This window comes from Nomascus leucogenys, unplaced genomic scaffold (genome assembly GCF_006542625.1).
Source record: "Nomascus leucogenys isolate Asia unplaced genomic scaffold, Asia_NLE_v1 Super-Scaffold_528, whole genome shotgun sequence".
In the NCBI taxonomy this organism is placed as follows: domain Eukaryota; kingdom Metazoa; phylum Chordata; class Mammalia; order Primates; family Hylobatidae; genus Nomascus; species Nomascus leucogenys.
Genome location: NW_022095778.1, coordinates 201,713 through 226,643, shown reverse-complemented (window position 1 = coordinate 226,643; position 24,931 = coordinate 201,713). Strand labels below are relative to the sequence as shown.

Sequence of the window (24,931 nt, the reverse complement as noted above, 5' to 3'; positions counted from 1 at the left end):
TCAGCTGCTCCCCAGGACAAGCAGCACATGTGGGCAGCTGGGCCAACCCAGCACGGAGGTTTCTGTTTGAGGATGTAGCACTGTGGGAGGAACTTGTAGAGCTTGCATGCAGTAATAAACCCCAACATCCTCAGCCTCCACCCTGCTGATTTTCAGTGTGAAATCAGTGCCTGACCCGCTGCCACTGAACCTGTCTGGGACTCCAGAGGCCCGGTTGGAAACTGCATAGATCAGGAGCTGTGGAGACTGGCCTGGCTTCTGCAGGTACCAATCCAAATAGGTGTATCCATCACTATCCAAGAGGCTCTGACTAGACCTGCAGGAGATGGAGGCTGCCTCTCCAGGGGTAAAGGGCAGGGAAAGTGGAGTCTGGGTCATCACAATATCTCCACTGGAGGCTGAAATAATGAGAGAGAAGTGTAAGGTTACATACAAATATTATATATCATGTTCATCGTTTTTTATTCGTTATTTCAGCCTATATATAGAAGTAATTACGAGTTTCACCATTGCTTTTAATGGCAAACAAAATGCAATTCCTTTTGCACCAATCTAATAATTTCTGTGCAACTTTTATTCATACTCCAAGATTATTCAATTTCAAGAAAGCACTCTACAGATGCAAGGCACAAAGAGGTCCCCGAATTCACCCTCCTCTTCCTGAGTCAGAGTTTCTCTAAGGCACAGGCCCTTGCTTCTTCTAGAATCTTCCTCACTCTCACAGATCAGGGTATCACCTGCCCCATCCTGGAGGACGAGATGAGCACATCTAACACATGCACAGAACACACATGGGAGGCAGTGGGGCCCCCAGAGTTCACCCTCCAACCCGATTCTCCTCCCTCTTCTCCCTTCTGTTCTTACCAGGGACCCAGAGCATTAGCAGCCCCAGGAGCTGAGCAGGGAGGCTCATTCTGAGAAGATGAACTGAGGAGTCCTGAGCAGTCAAGGCAAGGTTGGAGCTGAGCATTTATCTCAGACTCACAAGGGAAGGTCCTCCCTAGGGGGCAATATGCAAATCACCTGGTGGGTGCAGTGGGGTGGAAAGAGGCAAAGGAGTTGTGAAGGGGCCTCTCTTGTAAGAAAAATAACTTCAATATCTTCTCTGTTTGGAGGGAAACCAACAGAGATAAAATCCATGCTGCATGAGTAGGACAAATTTGCCTATTTCTTAGCACTTCCCAGGTGCATTTTTCACTCCTCCTTAGTAAGGCTGAGATTCCATAAAAAATTGATAATTCTTCTTTCTTTATTCTTATTTGTTTGAGTCTAGAATTAGCTTTTTCAATTTTTTATTGAGGTAATACACACACAGAGCAAAGATCTGAAATGTTAAATATGCAAATAAGTTTTATGTATGTTCTCCATTCCAAAGAATCTATAGAGTATTTCAAATTCTGCAGATTTATCCCTCGTGGACCTTCCCAGGCAACAGCTGCTCCCCCATCCCAATCAAGGTAACTGGAATTCAGATATTCATCACAATGGCTTGGTTTTCCCTGGACTAGAGTTTGATATAAATTGAAGGAAACACCTTTTTTTGTTTGATTTTTCCTTGCCTCTTGCTCTTTACTTCACCATTTGTGAAATCTTCATTGATTTCTGTGCATTCAGCTTACTATCTACTGTCATTTTCTGTTATTCTGAAAAATTTCCCTTAAGTATCATATAGAACATATCTGTAAGAATCCATTTATCTTCATTTTGTTCATCAAGAAATGTTTTTACTTTACCTTTATTTTGGAAGCATATTTTCACTAGATAATGAATCCTTGGTTGAGTCCTCTCCACCCAGCATTTATTTGTGTAATCTCATTTGTCTTCTTTCCTTTATTGGTCCCATGAACAGTTAACCAAGGATTTTATTACTGTTTCCCTGGTATAATGAAAATTTTTTTTCTTAATGCATTTGAGATGTTCTCTTCGTATGTGATTCAGCATTTGAACTATAATCTCTATACTGATGCGTGTCTTGATGTTTATCCTAAGTCCCATTTTTTGATCTTATAGACTAATGTGTTTCATTACTCTTGACACATTTGCCAATGTTTCTCAGGTCTCTCAGTTGTGCTATCTCCCAGAGATGCTTTCTGTGTGGTTATTCTCTGCATTTCACTCTACTGTGTTGCTGTACATTCTCTATTTATGTTATGTCTTAGGCAATTTCCAGAGCAGCCTCAGGGCTAGGCTCTGGAGTGTGGGTGCATTTGTAGTGACAGCACCTCTGGGCCTGGGGTGGGGCTGGTCCACATGGAAGTGGCTCAGGGTCTGAGTTGCCAACACAGGATGAGGTCCTGGAGCCTGGGTCTGGGATGATGCAGAGTTGGGGCTGGGAGGCAGCCCCATCTCAGGCAGCACAACAGTGGCTGATTCTTGGGAGGATGTGGAGGGAAGGTATCTTCCTCTCTGGGGTGGTTTACATGCCTATGGCTGCAGGTATTTTTAGTGCCAAAAGCACCAGCGTCCTCTATGGAGCAGGCTGCTGTGATCTTCAATGAACACTAAGGGGCCTTCATTAGGAAAGCTGTAGACTGGTGCTGCCTTGGGAGATACTGAGGTCCTCAGCTGCAAAGTCTGCAGCGTCCTCCACAGAGCAGGCCGTCGGGACTGCAGTGGCCCTGCCTCCTGGCTGGTAGCAATTGCCTCCTGCTTCTTTGCTCCTAGATGTCTCAAAACTCTCGGATGTGCCATCTCCCTGCGATCTTTTCTGTACGGTTATTCTGGGATTTTCGTCCACTGTGTTTCTGCACTTATTTAATTGGACCCTTGAGGTCTCCAAGGGCTGTTTTCTTTCTTAGATAGCTGTCTAATTGTTGGTTTTGCTTTTTGTATGTGCATTTATGGTTTCTTTTGTTGGTGGGGGGAGGTGAGCAGATTAAGGCCAGTATCCCCTACCCTGTCATTTTGCTAATATCATTCCCCCAGGACATCATTTTGAGGGTAGCTTAACACTATCTTGGAATAATCCTTGGGCATGTGGAGCTGAGAGTATTTAGCATTTGGGAAGAATGTGAATTGCTTTGGTCACGGGTGCACTGATGCCTGTTGTATTTTCCAAAATGCCTAAATGCCTGTGACAAGAACTGTTTCTTCTAACAGCGTGATCTTGATGCTCCTCCTGTTAAGCCTACTGCTTTACACTTCATTTCTGTTGACTCTTGGCGGGGATGTGACTGTAGTAGAAGTAACACTATTTCCCTTGTGAGGCTATAAGAGGACATTTAGTCTACATAACTTCTGTCTACTCCTGTGGGGGAAGTGTTGTGGGAACCAAGTAGCCACGTGAATCGGCAAACAGCCCTATCTGAGAACTCTGTATCCAGTGTCAACCACCTTTGAGATGACACCTTCCCCACCCACCCTCTGACTGCATCCTTAGGAAAACCTGGCAGGAGCTTTTTTGAGCCCAGGCAACACCCAGAAGAGCAGAGATGATAGGCAGAAGATTGCACTTTTCATATGTCATTAAGTTTGGGGATAGTTTGTTTTGTTTGTATCAATAGTACCCAGAATACCAACTTATAGAAGGAATATAGAATTAGAAAGTCAACTATTGATACCAAATGAACCTGGGTCAATTTTATATTTCTTACAATATTTTTGCAGCTTGTCTGTGTTTGACATTATGGTAAAATAAAAAGTTATAAAGAGTTTGTGCAAATGTACAAAAGGTAATGGAGAGAGACTCAAGGAGATCCGATAAATGAAAACTGATTTCATGTATGCATATTAGAAAACTTAATATTGTAAATATAATAGCTCTCCGAAAATTAATTCAATACAGTGACAATCAAAATCATTGGGGATTTGTGTCAAAATTGAAAAGATGTTTCTGACTTAGATGGACAAGCAAAGAGGCAAAAAACAGCCATGGTAAATTTTACATAAGGAGAAAGAGATGGAAGGACTCAAAATGAAAACCTATATTACATACCAATACTGTGGCTTGGTGCAGTGATTCACACCTGTAGTTTCTGCAGTTTGGGAGGCTGAGGTGGGTGGATAGCTTGAGCTCAGGAGCTTGAGATCAGCCTGTGAAATGTGGTGAAACCCAATTGCCTACAAAAAGTACAAAAAATTTGCTGGGCGTGGTGGTGCACACCTGTGGTCTCAGTTACTTGTGAGGCTAGGTAAGAAGATCTCCTGAGCCTGGGACACAAAGGGTCCAGTGAGCTGAGACTGCAGCATTGCACTCCAATTTGGACAATAAAGCAAGACCTTGTCTCAAAAAATACTAAATTAATTAATTAAAAAATTTAAGAAGTATTGTTTTAGTGAAGGGTGAGACAGATAACACGGTGCAATGAGTTAGAGAATCTGAAACCAGTTCTGCATATAGTCACTCAATTTACAATAAAAGTTCAACAATTTTCACAAAACACTAGTACTGAAGAAAAACACCTTAAACTGGGTATTAATTAAAAACACAAATTTATTTCTCTCAGTTCTGGACACTGGGAAGTGCAGGGTAAGGCCACTGGCAATCTTGGTGTTTGAAGAGGGCTGCTCCTGCTTCCAAGTTGGCACCTTAAAGGCAGCTAGAGAGAAAGGCCAGCTCACATACAAAGAAAAGCCCACCCAACTAACAGTAGATCTCTCAGCAGAAATCCTATAAACTGGAAGAGACTGTGGGTCAATATTCAACATTCTCAAAGAAAAGAAACTCCAACCCAGAATTTTATATCTGGTCAAACTAAGCTTCATCAGTGAGGACAAACAAGATCCTTTTAAGACAAGCAAATGCTGAGGGAATACGTCACCACCAAACCTGCCTTTCAAGAACTCCTGAAGAAAGCACTAAGTATGGAAAGGAAAGACCATTACCAGCCACTACAAAAACACACTGAAGTACTCAGACAAGTGATGCAATAAAGCAACCACATAAACAAGTCTGTGAAATAACTAGCTAACATCACGATGACAGAATCAAATCTACACATATTCATACTAATCTTAGAAGTAAATGGGGTAAGTGCTCCAGTTAAAAGACACGGTGTGGAAAGCTGGGAAAAGAAATAAGATTCATTGGCATGCTGTTTTCAAGAGACCCATGTCACATGCAAAGACACATATAGGCTAAAAATAAAGAAATGGAGAAAAATCTACCAAGGAAACAGAAAACAAAAAAAAAAAAAGGAGGGATTGCAGTTTCTGACAAAACAGATTTTAAAGCAACAAAGATCAAAAAAGACAAAGCAGTGCAAAATCTTCAGGCTCCAGGCAGCTGATGGTGACACTAAAGTCTCTCTTGGATGCATGATCACTAAACCCCTCTGGGATGGTAGTGGCCCTGTTGTATCCACCATAGTTAAGGAACCAGGGGCCTTCCCAGGTTTCTGCTAATACCAAGATAAGGAGCCCCAAGTGCTCTGACTGCACCCACAGATGAGGGAGTCCCTGTTCCCTGAAGACAAAGACAAGGAGTCAGGAGACTGCATCAACATAACTTCTCTGGAGGAACCGAGAGAGGAATAAAACAGGAAAATCACCCACATAAACTGCATGAAGTGCACCATCCTCACAGTATAGCCATAATCACTGATCTACATTGAATTATAATTACTCTTCTTGCTCAGCAGGGATGCCAGGTCAGAGGAACCAACAAGGTTGAGAGAGTTTCAGTGCAGAGCCATCTACTCTTCCCCTCACCTGGGAGCTAGAGTAGCAGGAGGCAGAGAAGATGAGCTGGGGCTTCTGTGAGACTTTCTTGGTCTTAACTGAGCAGCTCTTCCCCTGAGTTCTGGCCCAGGCATTGATATGGGCTCTGAACAACAACATGGCTAGGAGGAACATGCAAAGAATCATGGGAAAGTGCTGAGCTTCCAGCTGCAGAGACCACCTGCCTCCTCTTCTTTGCACTGAGAAGCCCCTGCCCAGGTGGTCAGGTCAGAAAGGCTATTGGCTCAGCATGAGGGTAGACCTTCTCCCCTCCGGACACATAATTTAATCCCTGCCCTCCTACCTCACCAAATACCTGGGCTCAGAGAGATGGTGTTTAGTACAAAACTCTTGGGAGAAAATAATAAAAATCTGTGGTTTATTTTTCTCTTTCTTCCCCCAACTTGCCCAGTTATTTTCCTGGCTGTGTGATTACACCTGGCTGAAGTCATTGATCAGAAATTCATCTTCCATACACACATTTCCTTCGTGGCTTAGACATTTTTTCTATGAGCTCTGAACATATTCCATTCTTTGGAAGCACTAGTAAAGAACATCACTTTGCTAGGCCAAGCACTGTGGGTGCATGAGTGACCACAGCTGCAAAGATAAGCAGACTCCAGGTTCAGACTCGTTGTGTGATTCCACTCCCTGCAGAGTGATGATGGTGCTGTCCTGCTGGCCAGGAGAAATGGGGGTGGTATGTTCTCTTCTCTAGAGCACCCCATTCTGCACAACACGGCCATTCACCCACATTCAGACTCTTCCCTTTAAAAGTTTTGAAAACCTCTGTTCACACCACTGATGGAAACAAGAATCTCATCTGGTGTTTTCTTGTTTTCCTCAGAATTGTGAACATATAGTGGTGACTGAGTTTCCCCTGAACAGGCTGAGAAGCTCTTAGAATTACATTCCAATTAACATTATTAATAACAATTGTGGAAATTTGTTTTCTTTCTTATCTAAATATCTAAGTAATGTATTCAGTTTTCTTTCTTGGCTAACAAAACTTCAGGTACCCTGAAGAAGAGGCTTCAGGGTACCTTGTACAAAATCTTTCCAGTGACCTTCAAAATGTGGATGCTATTTGGGAGATGTTCTCTGCAGATAGAGGCACCAGGAGGAGCACCTAGGGCAGTGCAGACTCACATACCTGCTTCCCTGGGGGTTTTTGTTATGGCTTGTAACACTGTGAACGGGGTATTATAATCCCATTGACAGTAATAAGTTGCAGCATCTTCAGGCTGCAGGCTGCTGATGGTGAGAGTGTAATCTGTCCCAGGTCCACTGCCACTGAACTGAGATGGAACCCCCATCAGCAAATTGGATGCAGAATAGATCAGGAGCTTGGGGTCTTTCCATGGTTTCTGCTGATACCAGGCTAACTCATTGTTAATGCCCTGACTTGCCCGGCAAGTGATGGTGACTCTGTCTCCTACAGATGCAGACAGGGAAGATGGAGACTGGGTCATCTAGATATCACATGTTGCACCTGAGATTGGAAACATAAAACAAACATCCACATAATCAATCATGTTATAAGAAGTCCTCCCTGAAAATCCAGCCAGTACTGAATGCAGTGGCTTAGTAAACTCCCAGCGTTCTCCTTCCTTACCTGGGAGCCAGAGCAGCAGGAGCCCCAGGAGCTGAGTGGGAACCCTCACGTCCATTCTGTTTCCTGACTGGGGCTGCCTCCTGCACAGAGTGTGAGCAACCTATTAATAAGTCTTCAGGGCAGGGGGCTGTGCTCTGGGAACACACAAATCAGCAAGGGATGGGGCCGGCTGGGAACAGCTGCAGGGCTGGCTCGTCTCAGTAACCCAGCACAGGGACAGTGTCCCCGGGGTCTCAGGTCACACCAGGGCAAAACAGATTTGTCTTTAATCCGTTTCTTCCTGGGGGCCAATTTGTAACAAAGAACATTTTTTGTAATTGTCAAAATTTGAAATACTGCTGAGTACTTGAGGGAGTAATGTATTCCATTGGCGTATGGGGATTATTTGGGAGAATATTCTCTGTAGGAAACTCAAAGTAAACTTTTTAGAGGGTGGAATCAGCAGGTCTTCAAAATACTCTGAAAGGGAGGGGGGTACTTTGTGCTATGCTGACAACACTTCTGTGAGTGTAAAATTATTCCTTCTTAAAAAAAATGAAGAAAAATATTTATTGAGATAATACTAAGTATATTTGTAAGCATTTTATAATAACCTTAAGCCATTCTTATTATCAGTATAAGGTCAAGCAATTCACTGTAGGTGCACAAAGATGGTGCTATAAGTCCTCAAAGCATGTATCACTCACAGTTCCACCATTATGCAAACCTATAGGCCTCAATAATGCCCAGAGATTATATGAGCTGCATCTTATTTTTGCTTTGGGGATCTCTATATTATACCTCCTTTTCCATCCATCTTTGGGTATTTTCCCCAGGGTTCATCAGCAGAAAGGGCTGACTAGTGATGCCGGATCTGATTACTTCAAAAAAAAGTTACTTGTTTCTTCCTCCAGTTATAGGAGCATGGATTAAGATCAACTTGAAATTATCTAAGGATCAATTGTCTCTAAAGTAAGAAGACCAATATTATACCCACTGAGTAACACTCTGAGCTGCACTGCCCACCAGCATGTCCCTGGGGGCTCTGTAGCCTGGATTTCTGGAGAGCACAAAAAGGAGAGAACTTGGGAAAGATCAAGACAGTGTGAACCCTCTCCCCTAGTGAGGGCAGCTGCTGCTCAGTTCATGTCCCTGCCTTGCACTATCAGAGCCACTTTCCTCTTTCACTGTTTAGCAGTAAGTGGGGACATTCTGACCAAGATGCCGGCCTCCTGCCTGACATCCAGGACAGAGTCTCCATCTCCTATCAAGCAAATGCCCATGTATATAGAGAAATCACTTGGATTTGGAAAAAACTGAACACAGATTTGGACTCATTATATCTCACATCATCTCAGCCTGGTTCAGCAGCAGAGGAAGTGGATCCACCTACATCAGCATCAGTGGCCTGCAGCCTGGGGTTCTGGGAAGTATTACTGATTCCTGAGTAGAAGTGGCCAAATCACTCTGGTGTAGCATCCGCACATACCCTCCTGCTGCACTTTCAGGGGCCTGAATTTTAAGGAAACTTGCTTGTGTAGGGTGAAATGTCAAAGTTTGATTTTGCCCTCTAAAAGTTTGCTTACAATGAATGGACAAAAGACAAATCATAGGAGAAAAAGGCAAACAAATTTATTTAACACGCAGAGGAAAAATCACAGGAGAGAGATTACCCAGATAGCCCAGTGAGGTCCAGGTGCTTCTACATCCTTTATCAGGGACAGGGAGCTGGGGACTGTAACCAACCTAGGGAGAGTAAATGATGTAAAATAAAATAAATGGATCCTCAAAAGAATAGGTAATAGCCTGTCTGGATGAAGTCAACTTCTAATCTCTTTTGAATTTAACTCCTAGTGCATGTTAATATTCCCTGATAGATCAAGAATCCCAGGGAGGGTTTTCATGACAATTGGCTTCCTTCTGGAAAAGAGCCATTGTTCAATTGATGTTTCCTAAATGCTTTCAGTTTGAAATAAACATTACACAAATGCAGCCTATCTGGAGATGTTATTTCCCAGATTCCTTGACTTGCAACTGACCTGCCAAGAAACACCATTCCAGAGAGATGCCGCTCCAGGTGGAAGATAAAGGTGCTTTTTTCTGGCTGGATGCATAGTCTGTGTCTGCACCCAGGCCTTTCCCTTTCACCGTGCTTCTGCTGATTCCCCATGGCCATCTCTGCCCCTCACTGCTGTCTCTGAGAAAGGCAGCTCTGCCTGCACGCAGGGCTTGGAATGAGCCTTCCCTCAGTCAGTGCTATGGTTTCACTGTGTCCCCTCAAATCTATCTGCTGTTAAATTTGACAGAATGTTCAAATTTTCTTTTATCTTTAGAAGAAAACAGAGTTCTCTCCGCTCTGTTCCACTCTTGCTGCTGAGGATGGGCATCGGGGCACCCACTGTGAGGAAGGAGGAAGCCTGTGCTCTGAGGGTAGTCATGCCTCCTGCCCACCAGAGCCACCCACACCACCAAGGCCACCTGCCTGTTCCTGACCTGCCATGTCACAGACACAGAAACCTTGTCATATTTAGTCCACGATATCTTGAGGCTACTTTGTAATTGGCAATTTGATCGTCTTCTGATTCTGCTTGGTGTCCACTTTCAGTTTTTGGAATCATTTGTTTTTCAACACTTTGATTTAAGAGTATAGCCCCTGGGACATCACCGTCATGTAAATTTTGAGCTTGTCCATTTTCTAAGTGTGTCCAACCACCTTGAGTGGTTTTAGAACTTATTCCCTGTCTCACATCAAAGCAGATTCTATAGTGACTAGGTGCTGTCAAGCACATGAGGGCTAAAGATGATGATTGCTGCTCAGCTCCTGCTCTAGCTACTTAAACTTTGTTGTCTCCCACTGTGTTCTGTAATATTTCATATCTTTTAAGCTCCTTGTTGCATTTAGTAGTACTTTTAAATAGCATATTAAGTATTATGCTTTTTAATTTGATGACTCCAGTTTGGTTGATTTCTATATACATTTATCCATGCAAGTTTTAAATTTAACAAAAATGACCCTTTGAAATTTTAATTGTGCTTGCCATGAAATTCATTATTGTGGAGTTGAAAATCATCTCAAATACACTTTAAACCCTAAGCCTGAAGCAGGAGCTTCTTATTCTATTGCTTCAATCTTTCTTTTGTTTCTATCACACCATGTTCTGTCATGGAACAGACATGAGTTATCATTAATTTTGATGGAACTTTAGAACACTATTTTCAGTTGAATCAATTGAAAGCATAAGTTTTTTGTGCTTTTACAACTAAAAGAAAGGATTTCTATTTATTTTCTGGTAATGATGAAGTAATATGAAGATAAAATATTTTTGTATTATTTGAAATATTTTCTTATGAGAGCATAATAGTGAATGTGTCATCTCTAAAATGACACTTAGGTTAAATACTTCTGAAGTTCTTAAAATTGGGGTGAAGAAGAAAAATGTCATACATTATTGCATTTAGTAAAATCTGTGTTCTACATCTTTGAATATGCTGTTTATGTTCAAAGCTCACTTTTGGAATTGCAAGAACTTTGTTTCACTGGAAACAAGGTAATTGAGGAAAATTAAAATATTTTGGCATTAGAGTCTTATATCTGCCATGAATTTACAAAGCCCATGAATAGCCAAAAATCAAACATTTTTACTAATTATTCTTAGCAATACTCCCCTGAGGACAGCTTGTGTAGAATGCTTTCTCCAGCATGACATCGGAGAGGGCAGTGTAGTTTATCATTGATAAAGGAGATACAAACTTGGTATAGTGGGACAAAATCAGTATCTCAATATGACCAAGTATTTTCTTGTATAAGATATACCCTAAACTGGCAATTTCCAAAATGTGTTCCCCTTGTGTTATCACTAATCTGCATCTATGGACTGCTTATTCTGCCAACAAAATGTATTTGAAAAATGAGGGCAAGACAGAGAGTGTGAGGATAAGATTTTGTTCACTCTTTTTTCATCATAGCTGCTTGCTCAGAGGGCATGTGGTCAACTGAATTCTCCTACTGCTGATGCCATTCCTGGGTGGCCTTAACATATGAGATTGAGGTACAACGGAGGATTCATGGGCCAGAGTCCTTAGCATCAAACTCCCACCCTGAGATCTCCAACAGCCTCCACTTCTGCAAACTCAGAGGCCCAGATGCGCTCCTACCCAGAAAAGCAGTGCATGTGAGCAGCTGGACAACCCCAGCAAGGAAGTTTCCTTCTGAGGATGTAGCACCGTGGAAGGAATTTGTAGATTTTGCATGCAGTAAGAAACGCCAATATCCTCAGCCTCTACTCTGCTGATTTTCAGTGTGAAATCAGTGCCGGACCCACTGCCACTCAGCCTGTCAGGGACTCCAGAGGCGCAATTGGAAACTAAATAGGTTAGGAGCTGTGTAGACTGGCCGGGCTTCTGCAGGTACAAACGCAAATAGGTGTATCCACTACTCTTCAGGAGGCTCTGACTAGACCTACAGGAGATGGAGGCTGGCTCTCCAGGGTGACGGGCAGGGAGAGTGGAGTCTGGGTCATCACAATATCCCCACTGGATCCTGAACCAATGAGAGTAAAGTACAAGGTCATGTACAAACATTATGAGCATCTTTTGTAATTTTGCTTATAATATTGATTTTTTTAAAAAAATAATTTCGATTCACATCATAAAAAATAAACTTTTAACAATGAGCCCATTATTTACTAGGTACAAGAGACTCCTTTATTTTTCAACATATTATTCAGAGTACTGGTCGTTGTTCCTTTCAGATGGTTTCTAATTATTCACAGAGCAAATTATAAATTCCCTTCCCTGAAACATAGGCCGTCCACCTCTAACACTTGGTTAGAATAAGCATGGGACACTGTGGAGTCCCAGAGCTCATCCTTCCACCGCATACTCTACACTCATCTCCTTTTGTCCTTACCAGGCACCCAGAGCATCAGCAGCCCCAGGAGCTGAGCAGAGAGCCTCATTTTGAGAAATTGAATACAGGAGTCCTGATCAGTGAAGGCAAGGTTGTAGCTGAGCTTTTATCTCAGACTGACAAGAGAAGGTCCTTCCTAGGGGAAAATATACAAATCCTCTGGTGGATGCAGGGGTTTGGAAGGAGCCAGTGGGGTAGGCGTGTGTTTGTCCTGTGAGCAATGTGACATCAACTGTCCTTTGAAGGAAGACAAAGAAAGATGAAGTCATATTTGCCTATACTGATATGAATAAGGATCTTGCAGTGGAAGTTGGAACCTTGGGCTGGGAAACACTGTGTAGTGCATGCCACACCGAGAAAGCAGAAGGACCCTGATGATGTAGAAATGTAGAAATGCATCCTAGGATGCATCTCTGGAAGGTGAATGCCATTCTACATGACTCCCTTCTAGTCAGTCTACAGAAAGAAACAGCCCCATCCCCACAAGCACTGACACGCAGAGAGCCTACAAATAAAAAGTGGTCTTGAGCCACTTCAAGAGCTGTCTGGTATCTGCTGTTTCCAGGATAACTGTTTAAGAATGTTCGATGCAAGTGTTGGGATCTTCCCTCCCCTGGCACCGGGTGAGTGAGCCTCATTAGGGCAGTCTGTCCAAGGGCCTCACAGGGAGAGAATGATGTGAGTCTCTACATTTAGAGCCAAGAGCCCAGCTTGAGTAAGAGGAAATGGGGCAGGAATTTTATGCCTCAGGCAGTGAATATAGAATTCCTGATGAGCAACTGTTGAACCTGGAATATATCCCATTATAATAATTTCACCTATACCAGATTAACCAGAGGGATCTCTCAAAAGAGAAGAATTTCATAGGCTCATGATGAGAACGAATGAGAAATAAGTTGAATGATGTTTTTCTGGGTGGTGTTTAAGAAAACTCTTTCTACACAGTCTTCCTGATTGTGTGGAATGAGGTCCTGTCAGGCCTTTGTCAACTCTGAGAGAGACCTGAGTCTCCCCCAGCCTGTTTGTGGTGTGGCCACAGCCACGAGTCCACAATTCAAACAGAGAAGCTGTGAGAAGTACAAGAGCTGGATCCACAGTTTTATGTGTTGAATCACCTGTATCTGTAACTGGCATGTTCTTTGTATTCATGTAAAGACAACCAAAGCTCAGGGATGTGAGTCTGCAAAACAGCTAATCATTAACATAGGGAAACAACCTGACTATTCTTTATCTGTCAATACAGTGCTTAGTATTGCATTGAACAACTCCTGATAAACAGTGCCTAATTGCTTTCACAGGGACACTCACTGTCCTGCAGGGGAAAACAATCTAAGAAGAATTGAAATAATATATTTTTGTGCTATGTAATTTTCGGAAATGTAACCCATAGTCATACCTGGTGAAAAAAAAAATACATAGCTGAGCTTGGTGGCTCACGCCTGTAATTCCAGCACTTTGGGAGGCCGAGGCGGGCGGATCACGAGGTTAGGAGACAGAGACCATCCTGGCTAACACGGTGAAACCCCGTCTCTACTAGAAACACAAAAAATTAGCCAGACAAGATGGCGGGCACCTGTAGTCCCAGCTACTTGGGATGCTGATGCAGGAGAATGGCGTGAACCCTGGGGGGCGGAGCCTGCAGTGAGCCGAGATTGCGCCACTGCACTCCAGCATGGGCAACAGCAAGACTCTGTCTCAAAAAATATATATACATATATATATATACAAATAAAGTTTTAAGTATGATTCCACAAGAAAGTTTGGTTTCTATACATTCTGAGGAATCTAGCAAAATAAGATATTTTTCACAAGGTTAGAAAAAATAATTAAGTAAAAATGATACTGGCTTTAAATGTTGAACTCCATGGCGATAACCTGGGTTGATGATCACAGATTGTGATGAGGAGGTAGGATTAGAATGAAAGTCTCATATTTTACTATTTAATATGTTTATGATTTTCCTTCATTAAATTTTGTAACTTCTGTGTGTAAGATCTTGTTTGCAAGAGAGTTTGAGGAGCTTGTGGGCTGATCAAGGACAAAGAGATGGACACAAGAGTGGAGCAGTCCACACGACTTTTATTGGGCAAAGCTTTGACGGGTTTTCAGGGAGACGTTCCTCACAGCAGGAGTCTGAGCAGGGGCTAAGGTGCCCGGGATGCTTCTCAGAAAGTGGGAATGAGGATTTACTGGAGAAGGTGCTATGTGTCCAGAGGATGTCACACAGCAGCACAGTGGGGAGATTCTGGGTCATACAGCTCCCAGGGCACTAACGGTTTGGGGTTTGCATAACCTGGGACTTATCTATTACCATCAGGTGTGGGTAAAATATCTTGGAATAGACAAAACAAGCATTTTTTAAATGGCTAAAAGTCTTCATTTGGCTATTTATGAAATTATTGTATTGTAAAATTTGAGTTTGTCACATGCCATTGAGAAATAAGCCTGCAGTTTAGAAATAACACAGGGGCAGTTCACATAGATCATTGTTGGTTCATTAATATAACCCTGTGGCCCATTCTGTAGACTTCTTCTACAGACTGAATTAGTCCAGATAGCCCAATCCCACATTGCTATGGGTGAGATGGAGTCACACAGAGCCCTGTTCTCCACCTGGACCCCATTGGACAATTTTTCTGATTAAAAGTGAGTGTTTTCCTTGGGTGAGAATTGAGACTAAACTGACAGCATGGGGAACATCCCTCTGTGTAACTCCAGATCATCTGCACTCAATTTCTGGCTCCCAGGCCACCTTGGATTGGTGCTGGCCGCATGAGCTCACTAACTACGAACTGTTGCTCACTAGAACATAAATTCGTGGATGAATATTCTGTACACAGGGGGCTCAGAGTAGGCTCTTTGAATGTGTTTCTGAGAAAAAAATCTTTCTGAACTCTGGGCTAAACATGCTTGTTTACAGTCTGACCTCTTTGGTTCTTCAAGATCCTTTTCTAGGTCTTCCTCATCTGAATCTGTTTCTAAATTTTTTAATTATTGTTTTTCTTTTTCGTGGAAAATAGAGAAAAATATATAATGTACAGACTTAGCTATGAGATTAATGGAAACCTTTGTTGGCATGAAGGCTTTATCTCTATGCATGTTAATTTTTCTGCGGAGCCCACCTCTCCCACAATCAAACTGCATAAGGTGAACTGATGGTTCCATTGCCTCTCTGAACATTCTCTGTTTTACACATTCCTTATTTTCTCTAAGATCCCATCACTTCTCACTCTTAAAGAAAGAAGCCTTGTTTCTAAAATAAGGCCTCCATAAAAGCCACAGATTCTTCAATTGTTAAGCTGTGATTCTGACCACCACTAAGAATTTTCATTTAAAACAAATTGCCTTTATTGCATCTTGAAACTATGTGCCAGCTAAAAGAGGTTGCTCTTGTTTAGAAGTATACTCAAAAATATAATTTAGCAGCAAACATTTGCTTTAATTTTTTCACTTAATCAACAGAATTCTTTTTCTTTTGCCTTAGATAATTGTTGGTGAAAACAGAGATCTTGAGTGAATAGATTAAATAACTTCTTATATTTTGTTTCAAATTTCTTCTTGGACTGCTGGATTCCATCCTATGTGAAAACCACACAGTCTCTGGGTTTTAAGCTGGATATTTTCCAAAGCAAGAATGGAAAAGGTGAATAAGATCTGCCTAAATAAATAATTACCAAGTCATCATAGACTCCAGATATTTGTAAACTTTATAACTTCATCTAATGGCTGTTCCCAAGAGTTCAGAAACATTTATTTTATTCCATTCTTTGTTGTTGTTGTTGTCTTCTATTACCGATTTATATGGTTTAGCTTTGTGTCCCCACCCAAATCTCTCCTTGAATTATAATCCCCATAATCCCCACCTGTCAAGGGTGGGACCAGGTGGAGGTAATTGGATCCTGGAGGTGGTTTCCCCCATGTTGTTTTTATGATAGTGAGTGAGTCTCACAAGATCTGTTGGTTTCTAAAGGGCTTCCCCCTTCTCTCAGACTCATTCTCACTCCTGCTATCCTGTGAAGAAGTCCCTTCTGCCATGATTGTAAGTTTCTTGAGGCTTCTCCATTCATGTAGAACTGTGAAATTATTAAACCTCTTTTCTTTATAAATTATGCAGTCTCAGGTATTTCTTCATAGCAGCATTAGAATGAACTAATACAGTAAATTGGTACCAAGGTAGTGGGGCATTGCTAAAAGATCCCTGTGAATGTGGAAGTGACCTTGGAATTGGGTAATGGGCAGAAGTTGGAACCTTTTGGGGAACTCAGAAGAAGATAGGAAGATGTGGCAAAGTTTGGAACTTCCTGGAGAATTGTTGAATGGCTTTGACTAAAATGCTGAGAGTGATATGGACAATGAAGTTCAGGTGAGGTGGTCTCAGATGGTGATGAGAAACTTATTGGGAACTGGAATAAGGATGATTCTTGCTATGCTTCAGCAAAGAGACTGGTAGCATTTTGCCCCTGCCCTAGAGACCTGTGGAACTTTGAATTTGAGAGGCATGATTCAAGGTATCTGGTGGAAGAAATTTCTAAGCAGCAAATCATTAAAGAGATGACTTGAGTGCTCTTAAAATCATTCAGTTTTATGCAAAGATATGGTTTGGAATTGGAAATTATGTTTAAAAGGGAAGCAGAGCATAAAATTTTGGAAAATTTGCAGCCTGATGATGTGATCGAAAAGAAAAACCCATTTTCTGAGAAATTCAAGGTGGCTGCAGAAATTTGCATAAGTAATGAAGGGCCAAATGTTAATCGCCAGGACAATGGGGAGAATGTCTCCAGGACATGTCAGAGGTCTTCAGGCATCTTATCTGATCTCAAGTCTTGAGGCGTAGGAAGATAAAATGGATTCATGGGCCGAGCCCAGGGCCTTGCTGCTTGATACAGGCTCAAGACTTGGTGCCCTGCATCCCAGTCATGGCTAAAAGTGGCCAATGTACTGCTCAGGCCATTGCTTTAGTAGGTACAAGCCCCAAGCCTTGGTGGCTTACACGTGGTGTTGGGCCTGCATGTGCACAGAAGTCAAGAATTGAGGTTTGGGAACGTTTGCCTAAATTTCAGAGGGTGTATAAAAATGCCTGGATGTACATGCAGAAGTTTTCTGCAGGAGTGGAGCCCTCATGGAAAACCTCTGCAAGGGCAGTGCAGAAGGAAAATGTGGGGTAGGATCACACATACAGAGTCTCCACTGGGGCACTGCCTAGTGCAGCTGTGAGAAGTGGACCATCATCCTCCATACCCCAGAATGGTAGATCCACCAACAACTTGCACTGTGCACCTGGAAAATCTCCAGAGACTCAACGCCAGCCCATAAAATATTTAATGAATGCCCTATTAGATTTTGGACTTGCATGGGGCCTGTAGCCCCTTTGTTTTGGCCAGTTTCTCCCACTTAGAACAGGCACATTTACCCAATGCCTGTATTCCTATTGTATGTAAGAAGTAACTAACTTGCTTTTGATTTTACAGGTTCATAGGCAGAAGGAACTTCCTGTATCTCAGATGAGATTTTGGACTTGAACATTTGGGTTAATTCAGGAATGAGTTAAGTCTTTAGGAGAGTGTAGGAAAGGCATGATTGTATTTTGAATGTGATTTCTTTTACTTCACATAATGTCCTATAGGCTTACCCATGTTACAAATCACAAGGTTTTACTCATTTTTATGGCACAATAGTATTCAATTGTGTATATATACCAAATTTTCTTTATTCATCATCCACTGTTAGACACTTAGTTTGATTCTGTACCTTGGCTATTTTGAATAATGCTGCAAGAAACATAGCAGTGTGGGTATTTCTTTGACATATTGATTTCATTTCTGTTAGATATATCCCTGGGAGTGAGATTGCTGACTCAGGTAGTAGTTTTATTTTTAACTTTTTTAAAATTATTACCCTTTCAGTTGTAGGGTACATGTGCATAATGTGCAGGTTTTTTACATATGTATACATGTGCCTTGTTGGTTTGCTCTACCCATTAACTCGTCATTAACATTAGGTATTCCTCCTAATGCTATCCCTCCCCCATCCCCCCACCCCACAACAGGCCCTGGTGTGTGATATTCCCCACATTTTGTCCAAGTGTTCTCATTGTTCAATTCCCACCTATGAGTGAGAACATGTGGTGTTTGGTTTTCTGTCCTTGGATAGTTTGCTCAGAATGTTGGTTTCCAGCTTCATCCATGTCCCTACAAAGCACACGAACTCATCCTTTTTTATGGCTGCATAGTATTCCATAGTGTATATGTGCCACATTTTCTTAATCCAGTCTATCATTGATGGATATTTGGGTTGGTTCCAAGTCTTTGATATTGTGAATAGTGCCGCAATGAACATACGTGTGCATGTGTCTTTATAGCAGCATGATTTATAATCTTTTGGGTATATACCCAGTAATTGGAAGGCTGGGTCAAATGGTATTTCTAGTTCTAGATCCCTGAGGAATCGCCACACTGTCTTCCACAATGGTTGAACTAGTTTACACTCCCACCAACAGTGTAAAAACATTCCTATTTCTCCACATCCTCTCCAACATCTGTTGTTTCTTGACTTTTTAATCATCACCATTCTAACTGGTGTGAGATGGTATCTCATTGTGGTTTTGATTTGCATTTCTCTGATGGCCAGTCATGATGAGCATTTTTTCATGTGTCTGTTGGCTGCATAAATATCTTCTTTTGAGAAGTGTCTGTTCATATCGTTTGCCCACTTTTTGATGGGGCTGTTTGATTTTTTCTTGTAAATTTGTTTAAGTTCTTTGTAGATTCTGGATATTAGCCCTTTATCAGATGGGTAGATTGCAAAAATTCTCTCCCATTCTGTAGGTTGCCTGTTCACTCTGATGGTAGTTTCTTGTGCTGTGCAGAAGCTCTTTAGTTTAATTAGATCCCATTTGTCAATTATGGCTTTTGTTGCCATTGTTTTTGGTGTTTTAGTCATGAAGTCCTTGCTCATGCCTATGTCCTGAATGGTAGTGCCTAGGTTTTCTTCTAGGGTTTTTATGGTTTTAGGTCTAACATTGAAGTCTTTAATCCATCTTGAATTAATTTTTGTATAAGGTGTAAGGGAGGGATCCAGTTTCAGCTTTCTACATATGTCTAGTCAGTTTTCCCAGCACCATTTATTAAATAGGGAATCCTTTCCCCATTTGTTTTTGTCAGGTTTGTCAAAGATCTGATGGTTGTAGGTGTGTGGTATTATTTCTGAGGCCTCTGTTCTTTTCCATTGGTCTATATCTCTGTTTTGGTACCAGTACTATGCTGTTTTGGTTTCTGTAGGCTTGTAGTATAGTTTGAAGTCAGGTAGCATGATGCCTCCAGCTTTGTTCTTTTTGCTCAGGATTGACTTGGCATTGCAGGCTCCTTTTTGGTTCCATATAAATTTTAAAGTAGTTTTTTTCCAATTCTTTGAAGAACGTCATTGATAGCTTGATGGGGATGGCATCGAATCTATAAATTACCTTGGGCAGTATGGCCATTTTCACGGTATTGATTCTCCCTATTCATGAGAATGTAATGTTGTTCCCTTTGTGTCCTCTTTTATTTTGTTGAGCAGTGGTTTGTAGTTCTCCTTGAAGAGGTCCTTCACAACCCTTATAAGTTGGTTTCCTAGGTATTTTATTCTCTTTGTAGCAATTGTGAATGGCAGTTCACTCATGATTTGGCTCTCTGTTTGTCTGTTACTGGTATATAGGAATGCTTGTGACTTTTGCACATTGATTTTGTATCCTGAGACTTTGCTGAAGTTGCTTATCAGCTTAAGGAGATTTGGGGCTGAGATGATGAAGTTTTGTAAATATGCAATCACGTCATCTGCAAACAGGGACAATTCGACTTCCTCTTTTCCTAATTGAATACCCTTTATTTCTTTCTCCTGGCTGATTGCCCTGGCCAGAACTTCCAACACTATGTTGAATAGGAGTGGTCAGAGAGGGCACCTCTGTCTTGTGCCAGTTTTCAAAGGGAATGCTTCCAGTTTTTGCCCCTTCAGTATGATATTGGCTGTGGGCTTGTCATAAATAGCTCTTATTATTTTGTGATACATTCCATCAATACCTAGTTTATTGAGACTTTTTAGCATGAGGCACTGTTGAATTTTGTCAAAGGCATTTTCTGCATCTATTGAGATAATCATGCGGTTTTTGTCTTTGGTTCTGTTTACGTGATGGCTTATGTTTATTGATATGCGTATGTTGTACCAGCCTTGCATCCCAGAGATGAAGCCAACTTGATCATCGTGGATAAGCTTTTGATGTGCTGCTGTATTCAGTTTGCCAGTATTTTATTGAGGATTTTTGCATCGATGCTCATCAGGGATATTGGCCTTTTTTTGTTATGTCTCTGCCAGGCTTTGGTATCAGGATGATGCTGGCCTCATAAAATGAGTTAGAGAGGATTCCCTCTTTTTCTATTGATTGGAGTAGTTTCAGAAGGAATGGTACCAGCCCCTCTTTATACCTCTGGTAGAATTTGGCTGTAAATTTGTCTGGTCCTGTACTTTTTTTCTTTGGTAGGCTATTAATTATTGCCTCAATTTCAGAGCCTGGTATTTGTCTATTCAGGGATTCAACTTCTTCGTGGTTTAGTTTTACGAGAGTGTATGTGCCCAGGAATGTATCCGTTTCTTTTAGATTTTCTAGTTTATTTGCATAGCGGTATTTATAGTATTCGCTGATGGTAGTTTGTATTTCTGTGAGATTGGTGGTGATATCCCCTTTACCATTTTTTATTGTGTGTATTTGATTCTTCTCTCTTTTATTCTTTATTAGTCCTGCTAGCGGTCTATCAATTTTGTTGAGCTTTTCAGAAAACCAGCTCCTGGATTCATTGATTTTTTTGAAGCGTTTTTCTTGAGTCTATCTCCTTCAGTTCTGCTCTGATCTTAGTTATTTCTTGCTTTCTGCTAGCTTTTGAATTTGTTTGCTCTTGCTTCTCTAGTTCTTCTAATTGTGATGTTAGGGTGTCAGTTTTAAATCTTTCCTGCTTTCTCTTGTGGGCATTTAGTGCTATAAATTCCCCTCTACACACTGCTTCAAATGTGTCCCAGAGATTCTGGTACATTGTGTCTTTGTTCTCATTGGTTTCAAAGAACATATTTATTCCTGCCTTCATTTCATTATTTACCCAGTAGTCATTCAGGAGCAGCTTCTTCAGTTTCCATGTAGTTGTGCAGTTTTGGTGAGTTTCTTAATCCTGAGTTCTAATTTGATTGCACTGTGGTCTGAGAGACAGTTTGTTGTGATTTCTTTTACATTTGATGAGGAGAGCTTTACTTCAAACTATGTAGTCAATTTTGGAATAAGTGTGATGTGGTGCTGAGAAGAATGTATATTCTGTTGATTTGGGGTGGAGAGTTCTGTAGATGTCTATTAGGTCCACTTGGTGCAAAGCTGAGTTCAAGTCCTGGATATACTTGTTAACCTTCTGTCTCATTGCTCTGTTAATATTGACAGTGGGGTGTTGAGGTCTCCCATTATTATTGTGTGTCTAAGTCTCCTTGTAGTTCTCTAAGGACTTGGTTTATGAATCTGGGTGCATATATGTTTAGGTATTGGGTGCATATATGTTTAGGGTAGTTAGCTCTTCTTGTGGAATTGATCCCTTTACCATTATGTAATGGCCTTCTTTGTCTCTTGATCTTTTTTGGCTTAAAGTCTATTTTATCAGAGAGTAGGATTACAACCCTTGCTTTTTTTTTTTTTTTTTTTTTTTGCTTTCCATTTGCTTGGTAGATCTTCCTCCATCCCTTTATTTTGAGCTTATGTGTGTCTCTGCACGTGAGATGGGTCTCCTGAATACTGCACACTGATGGGTCTTGACTCTTTATCCAATTTGCCAGTCTGTGTCTTTTAATTGGAGCATTTAGCCCATTTACATTTAAGGCTAATATAGTTATGTGTGAATTTGATCCTGTCATTATGATGTTGGCTGGTTATTTTGCCCATTAGTTGATGCAGTTTCTTCCTAGCATCGATGTTCTTTACAATTTGGCATGTTTTTGCAGTGACTGGTACCGGTTGTTCCTTTCCATGTTTAGTGCTTCCTTCAGGAGCTCTGGTAAGGCAGGCCTGGTGGTGCAAAATCTCTCGGCATTTCCTTGTCTGTAAAGGATTTTATTTCTCCTTCATTTATGAAGGTTAGTTTGGCTGGATTTGAAATTCTGGGTTGAAAATGCTTTTCTTTAAGAATGTTGAATATTGGCCCCTATTCTCTTCTGGCTTGTCGAGTTTCAGCTGAGAGATCTGCTGTTAGTCTGATGGGCTTTCCTTTGTGGGTAACCCGACCTTTCTCTCTGGCTGTCCTTAACATTTTTTCCTTCATTTCAACCTTGGTGAATCTGACAATTATGTGTCTTTGGGTTGCTCTTCTCAAGGAGTATCTTTGTGGTGTTCTCTGTATTTCCTGAATTTGAATGTTGGCCGGCCTTGCTAGGTTGGGGAAGTTCTCCTGGATAATATCCTGAAGAGGGTTTTCCAACTAGGTTCCATTATCCCTGTCACTTTGAGGTACACCAATCAAATGTAGATTTGGCCTTTTCACATAGTCCCATATTTCTTGGAGGCTTTGTTCATTTCTTTTTACTCTTTTTTCCTCTAAACTTCTCTTCTTGCTTCATTTCATTAATTTGATCTTCAATCACTGATACCCTTTCTTCCACTTGATCCAATCAGCTATTGAAGCTTGTGCATGTACCACGTAGTTCTCATGCCATGGTTTTCAGCCCCATCAGGTCATTTAAGGTCTTCTCTACACTATTTGTTCTAGTTAGTCATTCATCTAGTCATTTTTCAAGGTTTTCAGATTCTTTGCAATGGGTTCAAACATCCTTCTTTAGCTCAGAGAAGTTTGTTACTACTGACCTTCTGAAGCCTTCTTCTACCAGCTCATCAAAGTCATTCTCCATCCAGCTTTGATCCATTGCTGGTGAGGAGCTGCAATCCTTTGGAGGAGAAAAGGCACTCTGCTTTTTAGAATTTTCAGCTTTTCTGCTCTGGTTTCTCCCCATCTTTATGGTTTTATCTACCTTTGGTCTTTGATGATGGTGATCTACTGATGGGGCTTTAGTGTGGATATCCTTTCTGTTGATGTTGATGCTATTGCTTTCTGTTTGTTAGTTTTCCTCCTAACAGTCAGGTCCCTTAGCTGCAGGTCTATTGGAGTTTGCTGGAGGTCCACTCCAGACCCTGTTTTCCTGGGTATCACCAGCAGAGGCTGCAGAACAGCAAATATTGTAGAAGAGCAAATATTGCTGCCTGATCCTCTGGAAGCTTCATCCCAGAGGGGCACCCAGCTATATGAGGTGTCAGTCAGCCCCTACTGGGAGGTGTCTCCCAGTTAGGCTACACAGGTGTCAGGGACCCACTTCAGGAGGCAGTCTGTCCGTTCTCAGAGCTCAAACACCATGCTGGGAGAACCACTACTCTCTTCAAAGTTGTCAGACAAGGACGTTTAAGCCTCCAGAACTTTCTGCTGCTTTTTGTTCAGCTATGCCCTGCCCCCAGAGGTGAAGTCTACAGAGGCAGGCAGGCCTCCTTGAGCTGTGGTGGGCTCCACCCAGTTTGAACTTCTCGGCTGCTTTGTTTACCTACTCAAACCTCAGCACTGGCAGATGCTCCTCCCCTAGACTGGCTGCCACCTTGCAGTTCGATCTCAGACTGCTCCGTGGGCATGGGACACTGAGCCAGGCGCTGGATATGATCTCCTGGTGTGCTGTTTGCTAAGACAGTTGGAAAAGCACAGTATTAGGGTGAGAGTGTCCCAATTTTCCAGGTACTGTCTGTCACGGCTTCCCTTGGCTAGGAAAGGGAATTCCCAGACCCCTTGCCCTTCCCAGGTGAGGCAATGCCCCGATCTGCTTCAGCTCGCCCTCTGTGGGCTGCATCCACTGTCCAACCAGTCCCCTTGAGATGAACCATGTACTTTAGTTGGAAATGCAGAAATCACCCATCTTCTGTGTTGATCATGCTGGGAGCTGTAGACTGGAGCTGTTGCTATTCGGTCATCTTGTAATGCCTGCAGTTTATTTTTAATACCAACTTTCCAAATTTCAAGAACTCCCTATTTACATCAGCAAGATTCAATTGTAATCAAAGAGTTTTAGTATTAATATCTTGTGTCTGCTATGAAATTACAAAATCTATTTGACACTCAAGAACAAGATGTTACTGATTGTCCTCAGTCAGCTCCCCCTGAGGAGAACTAGTGGAGAATCCTGTCTCTACTGTCTCATGGAGTGGAGAAGAATGGGAAATAGAACAACAGGAATTTAAAAAGTGGGAAAATACCAATTTTACATATAACCAAATATTTTCTTTAAAATTTACCAAAAATTGCTAAGCCCTAAGATGTATTCAACATGTTATGCCAGAAATGATCAATTGTCTGGCTGTTTTGCTCAATAAATTTCAACAAATGTAGGCAAGGAAGGAGGATTCCATTCTCCTTTTCCTTTTGTCCCAATTTTTTACTCACAGAGTCCTTGAACATCCTCATTTTCCTGTTGCTTATGAGAGTGAAGGCTGTGTGAGGTGACAGGAACATAAACAGGGGTGCTGACCTGGCATACTGTTTCACACCTATACACTCAGCATGTTGGGAGGCCATGTCAGGTGAGTGGCTTGAGCCCATGGGGTTGACAACAGGCTGTGCAACATGGTGAAGTACCAATGCTATGAAAAATATAAAAATTAGCCATGCTTAGTGACATGAACCTGTCGTCCCAGACAGAGTCTTCAGAAGCATACTCTGACCTGATTCCTCCAACAGCCTCCT

The 24,931-nt window shown here is 41.7% G+C and overlaps 1 pseudogene and 1 gene segment (V, D, J or C); both read right to left on the bottom strand.

Moving 5' to 3' along the window:
• Positions 1 to 913, bottom strand: LOC100586487. The segment is given in 2 exon segments: positions 1 to 398; positions 865 to 913. Coding segments are annotated over 2 exon segments (447 nt in total).
• Positions 914 to 11,383: 10,470 nt separating this feature from the next.
• On the bottom strand, positions 11,384 to 12,210 carry LOC105738936 (annotated as a pseudogene).
• Positions 12,211 to 24,931: the final 12,721 nt, after the last annotated feature.